The sequence below is a fragment of the Aspergillus ibericus genome (assembly GCF_003184845.1).
Source record: "Aspergillus ibericus CBS 121593 unplaced genomic scaffold BO80scaffold_47, whole genome shotgun sequence".
NCBI lineage: Eukaryota > Fungi > Ascomycota > Eurotiomycetes > Eurotiales > Aspergillaceae > Aspergillus > Aspergillus ibericus.
In genome coordinates, this window is record NW_020292145.1 from 200,428 (window position 1) to 212,841 (window position 12,414).

Here is a 12,414-nt window from a genome sequence, read left to right on the forward strand (position 1 = left end):
GAAGTATACCATGGATAGGGGCTGTGTTGATGACACTATCTTTAGTAGATGGAAAGGTTACGTTTGGAATGTATCATTGGATTGGGTTTGTTGGGGATATGTTGGGAGTTTGCAAGTTGACCGAAAGAGATATCTGCCCCTCAAGGGCTAGAAGTATAGCCGATATGTTGTAAACATATGTAGGTACTGGGTCTAATCGTAGTTGATATTTAACAAGTTGGACGGGGAGAGGCTATAGATAAGATGGACAATATGCCGCAGAGCATGAGAGCATTCGATGCAAGCGGGATCTCAAGATAATGCAAGTTACTGTTTCTTGAGGGATCGACATCAACATCTATATGGAATCATATCTATAATCCTACGCGAAAACAACTGTGGTCAAGCGGGCTTGATTGGTTCATACCAAAAACAACTCATACACAGACAACAAGATCCAAATATCCCATCCTCGCTGAGCCGGTAGATGTACATCAATACCAGTCAGCTCACTTATCGTACATACTGATAACATCCCCTTACAAAGTCAACCCTAGACATCCTCCACTATGCTTCACCTCCATACATCCATCCCTTAATGGATCTTCAAAACCGTGAGGGCCATAAAGAACACAATCATAAGGAACACCGCGACCAGTGACCAGAACAGCTTGCCCTTCTTGGCTGCCTTTTGCTTCTCCTTGATCAAGTCGATGTTGAGCGGGATGAATGGATTCGCTGTTCTCGTTAGCTTGCTATCTCCATGATCATGTGAAGGCAGCTGTGTCTCACTTTTCGGAGCATCTTGCTCAGAGGAAATAGGCATCCGACAGTGAGCCTCCTCAGGCACGGTGGTGTTGTCGATGGTGATTATGACTTCTTGGTTGGTAGGGCCGACCATATTGTCGATGGCAATGATAAATTCGTTGACAGGATCTGCCATGTCGGTGTGGACCTTCTCGTCCTTGATGTCTTCTTCGACGGTGATAATGACTGCTTCGTTGGTAGCGGGGGCCATATTGTCGATGGCGATAGTAAGCTCGTTGGCAGGAGCTGCCATGTCGTTGGGGACCTTCTCGTCCTTGGGTTCTTCGATGGTAATGGTGACTTCTTCGTTAACAGGAGCAACCATGTCGTGCATGTCGTTGGTGATGTGCTCAGCGGCGTCTTGTTCAACAGTAACGCTCATCTCTCCAGTAGAGACAGCCAAGTTCGATTCGATAACAACGGAAGTAGTGTGTTCAATAGGAGACACCTCATCGATGGAGGTGGTCTGTCGTGCAATGCTGCCAGACTTCTCATCAACAGAGATAGTCTCTTCTTCGGTAGAAGGAGACAGTGTTTCGTCTGCCTCGGGAATGCTCTCAAAGGAGATGTTGTACTTGGGCCTCACGTAGCACATGGTGGCGAACTCACGCTCGGACAAGCCCATGTTGGATGAGTGGAAGTAGATCGTTTGGTTTGGTAGAGGATCGTAGGCGTCTGATCTCGAAGATCAATAGTAGACTGGACAGTTCGTTTGACTATTTGATCGACTGTTCGACTGTTCGATTGTTCGCTTGTCGCTTGTTCGACTGTTCGCTTGGTCAAGATGAAAGATAACAGAATAGATAGATAAGTCGCTAGTATAACTTCCAGCTAACGCCAACACTTGGATACAAATAAGATAGTTGAAGATGAGACAGAGCCGAGCAGACAGGCAGCAACTGGCCGAGTTATATAGCCCAACAAGTTGTATACCTCATGGTGATCCATGTCCTAGAATAGGACGTGGGAGTCATCTCGTGAAGCGTCATGCTGGTACAACTCGGCTGGGATGTGCTATACATGAGCTCATGCTGGTGACATCCACGGCATGGAAGTCTGGTAAAGACCTCTTGGGGTATAGATCGGATCGAGCTCGATGAGTCTGTGTGGACACCGCTTTGGTGAGTCGAGTCTGGTATACTTCGGCTGGGCTGAACCATGGCTGAGAGGAGTCGTGTCGACTCGCTGTTTGACTCACGGAGCGAGAAGACTCATGATTGCCTAAAGGAGAAAGCCGGGACTGCGCGCCGACCAACAGAGGATGTACGAAGACTGACGCGGCAAGGGAGTTATGTAAAGTTCGGGGAAGATTAATCGTTCTTTGTTATTTGGTAAAGTACAATTTCCAAGCCCAACGCCAGACCCATACCCATACCCGAAGAAACAGCTTAACACCACCCTTCATGACCCGTCCCAACCAAAGAAAACCCGCTTGTAAAGGATATCCATCGTGAAAAACAACATTATACCCGCACGAGAGCGGAAGAGATGACCACAACCCAGACTAGCTCTGGAAGCTGTACATCCGCACTTCGCAGTCCTCGCTACCGGTAGCAAATCGACTGTCACCCAGCCCAATGCACGTCACAGGCCCAGAATGACCCGTAAACGTACGCTCACACTTGCCGGTGCGCGGATCCCAGATCTTAACCATCCGATCTTCGGCCCCGGACACAATCCGGAGCGTATCGGCTCCCAGAGCCCACACGCCCTCCAGATGTCCGAAGAACGTACGCAGGCATCGGCCGGTGCTAATCTCCCACAGGCGAATCGTCGAGTCCAACGCACTAGTCACAATGTAGCGAGGAGGTGCCGGCCGGCCAGCCTCGAAGGAAGGACCGAACGGCGAGTTTTGTGAAATCACCGCGTTCGACTCGAGGCCAAGCGTTGCCTGAAGAGAGGCAGGCTCGGTATCCCCCGAGACCGTACTGAGGTTGTCATTCTCGCACTCCACATCATGCTCCTCGAATTCGAATTCCCGGGGCAGAGGGATCACCTGTTGGACCTGTCCCACATGTCCATGGAACGTGCGGATGCAGGTCTTGGTATCCAGATCCCAAAGCCGAGCCGTACAGTCATCCGAGGCCGAAAATACCGTGCGAGAAGCAGTATCCACCCGGACAGCGTTGACCCAGTCGGTGTGGCCGCGCAAGAGACATGTCGACTTGTCCTCAAAGTTCCAGATCTTCACGGTCTTGTCCACCGACGCGGATGCAAGAATGCTGGCGTCGAAATGCAGCCCGATCACGCCGCCACGGTGACCAGTATAAGTCGAGATACACTCGCCGGTGCGCCAGTTCCACACCTTCAGGCTGCGGTCCATACTGCCGCTGATCAACTTGGTGTCATCAAACTGCAGGCAGCGTATTCCCGATTCGTGTCCTCGAAGAGTCCGGAGCTCCTGGCCCGTTTCGGTATCCCAAATCTTGATGGTGGCATCGTAAGATCCGGTGGCCAGGATGTTGTCCTCAAACTGCAGGCACATGACGCCATTGGTGTGGCCCTTGAAGGTTTGGATGGAACACCGGCCATACTTCCAGTTCGTGCCCACCTTGAACCGATCCTTGTACACCTCTTTCCAGGGTCGGTATCGGGTCTTGAAATAATCCTCATTGCCTTCCGAGAGCCCGCCTAGCGACTGACAATGGCGCTTGATCATGGCGGTCTCTTCGTCGCTTGGCTCAGGTTTCCGTTTGCCTAAGCTGGAGCTCTCGACCGCGGGCGACGCACCTTCGGTGAGCGCAGGAGTCGGGCTCGGTGACGGCCCTTTCATGTCCCAGGTTGTGGCGCGTAGTTCGATCTCGCGCTTGGATTCGCGAAGCCTCTTGCGGTCGAGAAGGGGAAGGCCCCAGCCACATTTCTTGCACTTGCGGTGAATATGCTGCTCACACATCCGATGCCAGACCACATCATCATCCGCCAATGCCCGCCAGCGTCGCGAAACCTGCGCAGCCTTGCACAGCGAGGTCGTGTCCAGGTAGCAGAGAATTTTGAAAGAAATCTCCGGAGGAAGGGCAGCGATGAAATCGATTCGGATCAGGTCGCGCACCGTGGTGGAGATGAACGAGAGCTGAGGGAAGCAGCATTGGGCCATAATTCCCTGAAGGATGAGTTTTCGATGCTTCGCTGGGGCGGCGGAGAAGAGCGACCAGACATGCGCAATGCCCTGCTGGTCGCTCTGGGGGAGCGATTCCAACTCCTGTGGAAACCCTGTTAGTCCCCGACAGATAGTGGCACCCAATGTCCCCTTCGTGTTTTCCAAGAGGAGGCCACTCCAAGTACCTACCCGTTGCAATTTGTCCATTGAAGGTTCGTCGGCCTGCCGTCGACACTTGCGGTCTGGCCTATGTCGATAACAATAGCGGGAATTGGCGCTGCTCAGCTCGGTAGGATCCCGATTTTGTGATCCCAAGGGGGCGTATTGGTCGGGGACGTGTTTGGCGAGGAAAGGGGCGACACTTTTGCCCACCAGCTTCGCCGAAGTTGCTGTTACGTTGCTGTGACTGTGGGGCGGCAGTTGACTATGCGCGGCATCGGCATCGATCTCCTCCACAACCTCAGCTGAACCACCGAAGATCGACGTAAAGGAGGGGGGTGCGGCTACTGCCATTTCCTCCTTCGACTGTGTGCTTTCCATTGCGTTGAATGAAGAATCGGTTGAGTTCAACACGCGGCGGCAGTCCAAAGTTGTGCCCTGGAACCGCAGCGCCCGCTACTCGCCCGCTAGCGTGGCCTCGGTTATCTAAGGCAGTTCGCGGTGGTGGTGATAGCACAGGCGTGATTGAATTCAAACGGCTTCAGGTAATCTTTCAAAGTATATAGGCTGGTCGCAGAAAAGTAGAGAATGTGGCGATGAAGTAGTTGTCTCGTGAGGACCCTTGTGGAGGAGGACTGGTGGGTTGGTCACGAGAGGGGCGGAGGACGAAGGACGGGAGACGGAGAGCGGGAGACGGTCGCAACTAGAGGCGATTCGTAGATAGTAGATGGTGGTCGGTAGGCATAGAAAACATTTAGAACAATCGGAACTTGATGCTGGGCCAGCCAAACTCAAGCGCCGCGACAGGGCGATCCGGCGTATATGTATGCTCCGCGACGATCACGAAATGAATAGCCGAAGAAAACAAAAAAAAAAGGTGGTCAAGAGGCGAAGTGATCACGCAAAGGCAGTGAATCGTCTCGTGCTGGGCGGCCATTGGGTCCCGTCACGTGCAAGCGATGGCGCCATCGGAGGCCGCCTTCGCAACATCCCATTCCCCGGGCCCTCCAGCGATCATCACCTACCACCACCACCACCACCACCACCACCACCACCACCACCACTGCGAACTATTGCCGTCTGTCGCCATCGCTGGGGCCGATTGCGGATCCCCCAAGTGTCCCAACACTGAGTCAAGACGCTTTCTCCAGAGGATTGTCGCTTAGCTTCTCAGTAGTCTCAAGTCGGCCTGGGGTCAAGCTGCACCTCGGAAACCCGACCCTCAATGGCCGCCCGGGCACGCTAAGGTCTCGCCTGCCTAGCTCCAGCTCCGTCCTCTATCCTCTCCTCCACCCGCATAATTTCCAGGTCTCTGTTCTTCTAGGCCCTGCTGCGAGGCCCAATTGCTCCGTCCAGGTATCTTGATCCCCCATCTGGCCTCCAATCCCGGGATGGCATTGCCCCCCGATCCCGTCCAGTTCCGTGTCATGTTCCACTGAGAGGCAGCCAGCCAGGTCAGTGCTCGGTACTCCCCTCTTGTTTCCATCCCTCTTCCTCAATGCCTCTGCAGCCTTCCTTGTTTGCTTGTTTGCTGCTGCAGGTGGTAAGACAAGACGCACGGTCTACGGAGACTTACACACCTGTTACCTTACTAGGCCTGTTGACCAGTCGCCTGAAAACTCACCGCCATCTCCCTTTTTTGAGCAGGTCCTCGTCGATCGCACGTGAAACGGAGGGATTGATGAAATCAAAACATCTAGCAGGATCAGCCAGAACCATTACGGTCTCATGAGGTGATTACGCGCTAAATTTATGACTTTTCACGACATTCCTCCGTAACGTTTCTTCGAAACCTACTCCTTCCGGCCATCGAATGAATCGCCATCAATATCCGCATCCGGGTGTTTCATTGGGCATTGAATCATTCGGTCAGGCTATCACGCCAGCGTTCCTTCCTTTTCTATAGTGTCTGATTAGCACCAAGTCCACCGACCCCTTGTCGAGAATGTCGGCGTCTGAATCCTCTTCGGTTTCGAGTGATGCCTCGGTCCCGGGCGACCCGGTGGAAGAACAGGGAAGCTCACTCCCTCAACTGGAGGTCCTTATCTCTCACCTGGTCGCCGCGAAGCGATCTTTGTCATCCATCACTCACGTGTGGCGTGCCAATGAGATTGTTACATCTGCTCGCTCCGCACTGGAAGAAAGTGTCGTGATTTCCGCACGGACGGGCTTTCTCCGGCGCGGGCTCAACAATCAGCTGCGGCTACTATACAGTGTCCGGTCTGAAGTCGAGGAAGTTTCACTCAGGGGTCGATCCGAATTTGCCAGTGTGCTGAAAAGCCTCGACTCGGCCGATGCCCGATTAAGAAAGACCCTGGATTTACTACGTGAAACCATAGTCCACTCTTCATTCCGTCCCGATGGAGAACAGCCCAAAAGCTTACATGATTTTGTGGATGAGCGGGGTGTAGAGGAGCTTCATGCATCTTTGAAGAGCGCAATCGACCGTACCAATGCTGCACGGGCGGAATTGGATTCCTCCAATCTCGCTTTTGACGATGAACTCGACTCCATCAAGAAAGCATTGGGCACGTATCGGGAAGCTACCAAGTTGGCCTCTTCTCGATCGTCGGCCTCTTCGTCTTCATCCACGTCCAACTCGAACCTGCCTTCGCTGTCATCGATGCCATCCATGTTACATTCATTGGAGATGCATGCGCAGGAAATGGCTAACCTACTAGAGTCCTTGGTCCGCCACTTCGACCTGTGTGTAACCGCTGTCAAGCATACTGAAGGCGGCGGAGCTGCCGCGCAATCCATCACGGGCGACATGCCCGCTGCGGTCACCGTCAGTGGGCCTGGAGTGCTCAACATCGAAGAAGGCATCAATGCCAATCTGAACGCTCCACTGGACCCCTTGAGCGAGTCCGACTATCAAGAAATGGTAAATGTTTTGATCAAGGATGCCGCGGAGGCAGAAGACGTGGTGATGGAAATCCAAGACCGCATTGGCGACATGGAATCGGTCCTGGAGAATGTCCTGTCTCAACGGGATATCCTCCTGTCTGTCTACAATGCCACGACGGGCGTTTTCAAACATCTATCGTCTCTTGCATCTGCACGCTTACCTGGCTATATTGCTCAGGCACATAGCTTCACGCGCGTATGGAACGAAGAGCACGAATGCATTGACGGTGGGTTAGCGGACCTTTCCGATCTCAATTCCCTGTATGATGGGTTTTTGGAGGCCTACGATGGCCTGATTGTGGAGGTAACGCGCCGGCGGCATGTGCGGCATCGTGTGGAGAAGGTGCTCCGCGACGCTAAACACAAGTTGGACCAGCTGTATGAGGAAGATGTCAATGCCCGTGAAACCTTCCGGGTGGAGCAAGGCGACTATCTGCCGTCTGACATCTGGCCAGGTATTGGCCGTGAGCCGATGCGAATAGAATTTCGACGCATATCCGGTGGCAACCTCAAGGGGGTCACTGCAGAGCCGCTGGATGGACAAGACCAGCCAGCTGCCGAGCCCCATGAGCCGCCAGCCCCTGTGGAGGACAACCCCGAGGAGGGCGAGGTTATTCCTAATCTACCCAAATCGCTTGTTGAAGGGGCTCTCAATCGGCTGCAGGCCAGGCGCAGAACAGCCACGTAGCATTGGTGACCTTGTAACTTTCGTCAGCCTCAGGTTACAGCTTGGATGCAATTTGTGTGGGAACATGCTATATAGTCGATGACCTAGGTGATGAAATCTAAGGCTAGTCCTGTCTGATACAGGCTATACCTATCTAAATACCATCCAGGGTGGACATGATTCCATTTGACGCATACTCCAGCGCATCATCATGATTCGCTCGGATGTAAGTGCTGATGGGTCCATCCTGGTAGTAGGTGGCCTGGAATGAGGATCAAAGAGAGCTCTGATAGGTCTTGGCCTCCATGTGAGCTGTGCATGTCTTGTTCGGCCTGATCTAGATAGATATTATCTTGCATCAAAACTGCGAACTTCAGGATGTCTTGGACTAGATATTCTTTCAAGTCTAGTAATCAGACTCATATGGACTTCAATATCAAATGCTTCTAGGATACTAGAATCCGTCGTGCTATTACTGGGACCAGCAATTTACTGTGGATAATTTCCACTACACACTGCGGAGTTCAAGGGTCGAATATACTATTCTTCTTTCTCTTGGGCTCGAATCTTATCCCATTTACCGACATTGTATGTCTGCATTGACTTCACGAACGCTAGATACGAATCAATCTAACGTGAAAAGGAGAAAAGGAAGGTGTATTCATCGGAGCTACATGCTTGCGTATAGAACGAGGAGAGGTTCACCACGGCCGGGTGGTGCTGGCCATGGTCAACACCGCGTGCCTCAGGCAAGTAGCGGCCCACTCCAAGCGCTCTCTAGTATGTACTTACTAGTTTATCTCCCCGCGGGTTAGGGCGACGGGTAGTAAAGATAGATGCCGCCCAAGTCTCGGGCCAATCTTTCGTGTCGGGCATCTTGGCATCATTAGTATCAGCCTGAGGCTATGTTCGCTCGATGATATATCTATCTATGTTGCTTGGTTTATCACCGGGACTGATTGAGGCGGAGGAGCAATACTTACTCGGATGTCTTACATGGAATCCGCACAGCCTGGTGGCATCGGTACGAGGCCTACTAATGAAGCGCCTGCCTATTGTTGGTGGCCTTGCTACCTGGATGCATCGGGAGGAAGTCACCCGTTACTGCGACGGGATTCTGCACCAATAAGCTGGAGCTGGAGCTGTCGGCAGGCCACATGATTGGATCAACAAGCCGACTAAGGTATTCAGGAGGAGGCTCAAGGTAGGACTATGAAACTGAAGGTCAGTGAAGACGTGGGGGGGGGTATCGCCTCCAGCTCACTCTTCCATTTCTATTTTTGGTACTCTGCCGGATGAGTCCAATCATGTCCTCCGGCACTTGCGGATCTCCCTGACATCCCCAGACCTCAGTTTCTTCGGTGCCTAGGCGGATTCAGTCGGTGTGGAAGCGCCGGGGCGTGTGGGCACGCCCGGGCGACGCGACTCATCGGTAGACAACAAATCATTCAGTCCTCGTCGCCTCGTTGCTTGCGTAGGTTTCTATGAAACGACCGCACACAGCCCAAGTGGCGATGCAAGTGAGCACCGTCGTTCGGTGGTGAGTTGGGTAACAATTCCTCCTCCTGCATAACGAGATCCTCCCAACAAGGCTCATAATCAAATCTATTTATGAGCCAAACCAGCCAACCCCTTCTCCATCATGAGCAACTCTCGACTGGGGAAGTTCATTCTACCGAACTCTAGGTAGACTTTTCATCATGGCCGAGATCATCTCACTCATCGTTGCGACCGTGGAGCTGTCCCACGGCATCCTTGAAGTTATACAGTCTATTTCCTCCATCCGACAGGAGATCCAAAGGAGCATTCAGGAGGCGGAGTTGGTGGGCATGTTTTTGAACCAGTTGGTTGACATCCTGAAGGACTCCCATCCCTCTTACGTCCCACAGATGCTGCCGTGCGCGCTCTGGATCGCCACGGACTGCTCCCAGACGTGCACCAAACTGAGGGACGTCGCCAACGCTATGGAAGCCAGGCGGCTAATGCGCATAATAAAGCATAGGAGGCTGCATCGAATCCAGGCCGAACTGGAACACCAGAGGTCCATGTTGCATTTCACCGTCACCATGCTACCTCTCATGAAAGGTTCACCGGGGTGAGTCTCTGACTGAGTCGCACCTTACCAACAATGGCTAGCACTGACTCTTTTTCTCCCCAGAGGCTATTCAAATACTCGTCGCGATAGCATTGCAGAGCTAGACTCGGCCAATGTCGCCATCCTCATCCACCAGGCCGAGAATATGGGATCTCGTCGGCTAGAAGCAGAAGCAGAAGCGGATGATGATGAGCCAGTGGAAGATTCCAGCTCCAGCTCCAGCTCACCCTCTGGATCAATCTTAGGAACTACGACCGAAGTCTCAGACTCAGAGGATGGCACCGGGCTTATCCCATTTCCTACGGACCCCTCCCGCAGTGGCGCACTTTTGCGCATTCAGGGCCAACAACCGATGGCTGGACCATCGTCAGCCCCAACTCGCTCTCAGTGGATGCACGCGCTCGTAGCATTCTTGGCCGCTATCTGGAGAGAAACCTCCGCTGGAAACCTGCTTTACGGCCCCTCCTTTCCCATGGACAGCCGCCTGCGGCTTCGGAACCAGACCCAACCCCAGCCCCAGCCTCAGCCCCCAAGTGCCGGAGTGAATCCTTTCCCTGAGCATCCTAGCGACAGCCACACTACGGACCTACTGACCTCAGTACGCCACAGTGTTATGTCCTTTCATGGTGCCCAGCCGGGCAATGGAGCCTACGGTTCTGCTACCCGGCGGGATCCTGCGGATCCTGCATCAAGATACAGGCCGCGGCAGCCGCCCATCATGCGCGTCCCCGCCCTTTGGCAAACCCACGCTTCCGCTTGGACACCAGACTATTCCGACTCATTCTCCGTTCCCAGACCCTCACAGCCGGAGTCACCACTGTCCAGTGGGAGCCTCGCCCATGCCCACTCTCCGATCCGCTGGGAGACACGACAGAAAACGCACAACCAAACGGTTTTTACATCCTACGTGGACGACAGAATGGTGTCACGAATGCAATATCCCTGGGACGATCTCGTGCTGGGCAAAGTGTGGACCACGCTTCGACGGCACTCGGTCAACCGAGATGCCCTGCAGCGGTATGGCTTTGAGTTTCAGGAGGCTGGAAGTTATGTGCATGTGTTTGCGAAGCTGGACTGGGTAAGGCCTCTAGCCGTCTCTGAACCGTCGCAATGACCTTGACTTATTTTGGTGTAGAGCCAGGTGCAGAGAATCTTATAGCCCGCGGAGCGGGAATTTAATGACATGAACCGTGGTGTCCACCATAGCTGGCCCTTTGGACAAGGGTGACTGGATCAGGCCATCCAGTTTACCAAGGACTAATGAATGACGAAGGACTAATGAATGATTTCGGCACGATCATCTGGTTTTAATGTAACTATTATCAGGCGGTAGTATATCAATTAGCGAAGTGCTCCCGGTTTAGAGCACAAGTCTACGTGGATTTCTTCAATTGTTCAGCATACCCATTCCGTGCTGGATATAACATGCTGAGGCATGGACATTTGCACCTCAACGCTTGAACACAGCCAATCCGCGGCATTAACGATGAGATCTGGTTCGTTTCCCCCGAAAGAGAAAAACCAGACCCAAGACTCCATGACCATGTGATTACACCTGATACCCATCTAAGACCCACCGTCCAGCGAGGCCATGGAAGTGGTCAGTCAGCAGGTTCGTTCTCATTTCGAGCGTGTCAAGATGCTTCACACCACAAGTCAGTACAGTCAGTCAGTTTTCCACCCTCCCTCTATCAAGAGTACCAACCCACCCCCACCCCCTATCCATGCATAACGACAACAATCCCTAATGTCCCAATCTACAAAGTACAAACTTCATTCACTAAGACCCACCCTTTCCCCCATCCCCTCCTCCTCTTCCCCGACAATGACACATTCCCCACCATCAACCCCGAGCACCGGCTATCTACAGGCAGGTCGAGTTGCAGAACCGTGTCAGTCCCTGGTGAGTGGAAGTAAGGACAACCGTACAAGTATAGGGCGGTATCTGATTGACGTATTTGGGGGTTGTTTGCTATGTATCATGGCTGGGCTAGCAAATGGGCCAGCCGAGCAGAGCGCCACGTTAGACGTGTGCTCTGCAGTTCTATGGGCAGTGATTCCGCGAATCCCATTCCCTCGATAAGCATCGCATCCAACGCCATCCATCCTTCAGGCTTAGATGCAACATCATCAGCCCGACATATGAGGCCTCGTAGTCAACAAAATCGGTGAACCTGCACTGGATAGGTCCAGGTTCATCCCACACAAACCAAGAAGTCCCCGAGAAAGTCCACGACGTAAGGTGAAAAAGTAAGCACTAAGCACATGCATAACCCTCCGCGGTGCGGATCTGCAGCGCTAAAGTGGCGGCAGATCCCCGAGTATCCCGAGCTAGTGGGCCTTGTTTGGACAGCTTTGCTTGATGCTTGAAGGAGAAGTTGAAGCTGACGGGATTTTGCAGACCTAGACGGCGACATAGACACCGAAGAGGGCTTTTGTGGCTTTTTTCCACTTCGGCTTGCTTTGGCGCAAGCTGCTTGTATGGTGGTACTGGGTGGGTTGGTGTGTGTCACAGTGGTAAACAGGTTAAGCACCAGAATATATAATTAGCGGTGGAGTCATTCTTGGGTGTCGTACTTCCTATACAATTATAGTCCTGTTTCCTTTTTCATCATCCTTCAGTGTACCCGGGTAGTTAGTCGTTCCTCATTCACTCATCGATACATACTTAGTACGTGGGGGTGGTGATGTGCTTTTTCTGAT

The 12,414-nt window shown here is 52.9% G+C and overlaps 4 protein-coding genes across 4 annotated transcripts; 2 read left to right on the forward strand and 2 right to left on the reverse strand.

Annotated features, from left to right (window-relative positions):
- Positions 1-574: 574 nt before the first annotated feature.
- Positions 575-1,756, reverse strand: BO80DRAFT_482523 (uncharacterized protein; the record flags this gene model as incomplete). Its single annotated transcript, XM_025723410.1, has 1 exon — positions 575-1,756. Exon 1 carries the CDS (start codon positions 1,409-1,411, stop codon positions 575-577), a length of 837 nt encoding a protein of 278 aa, XP_025571583.1. The 5' UTR covers positions 1,412-1,756.
- Positions 1,757-2,090: 334 nt separating this feature from the next.
- On the reverse strand, positions 2,091-4,913 carry BO80DRAFT_415207 (F-box/WD repeat-containing protein). The gene is made up of 2 exons (XM_025718137.1): positions 4,073-4,913; positions 2,091-3,985 (listed from the first exon to the last, which is right to left on the reverse strand). The coding sequence occupies exons 1-2, from the start codon at positions 4,421-4,423 to the stop codon at positions 2,291-2,293; spliced, it is 2,046 nt and encodes a 681-aa protein (XP_025571584.1). The 5' UTR covers positions 4,424-4,913; the 3' UTR covers positions 2,091-2,290.
- A 715-nt stretch (positions 4,914-5,628) lies between these two features.
- BO80DRAFT_196743 (autophagy-related protein 17) lies at positions 5,629-8,063 on the forward strand. Its single transcript, XM_025714158.1, has one exon. It carries the CDS (start codon positions 5,988-5,990, stop codon positions 7,635-7,637), a length of 1,650 nt encoding a protein of 549 aa, XP_025571585.1. The 5' UTR covers positions 5,629-5,987; the 3' UTR covers positions 7,638-8,063.
- A 991-nt stretch (positions 8,064-9,054) lies between these two features.
- On the forward strand, positions 9,055-10,825 carry BO80DRAFT_482527 (uncharacterized protein; the record flags this gene model as incomplete). Its single annotated transcript, XM_025723411.1, has 2 exons — positions 9,055-9,711; positions 9,775-10,825. The coding sequence occupies exons 1-2, from the start codon at positions 9,317-9,319 to the stop codon at positions 10,823-10,825; spliced, it is 1,446 nt and encodes a 481-aa protein (XP_025571586.1). The 5' UTR covers positions 9,055-9,316.
- Between the last annotated feature and the right edge of the window lie 1,589 nt (positions 10,826-12,414).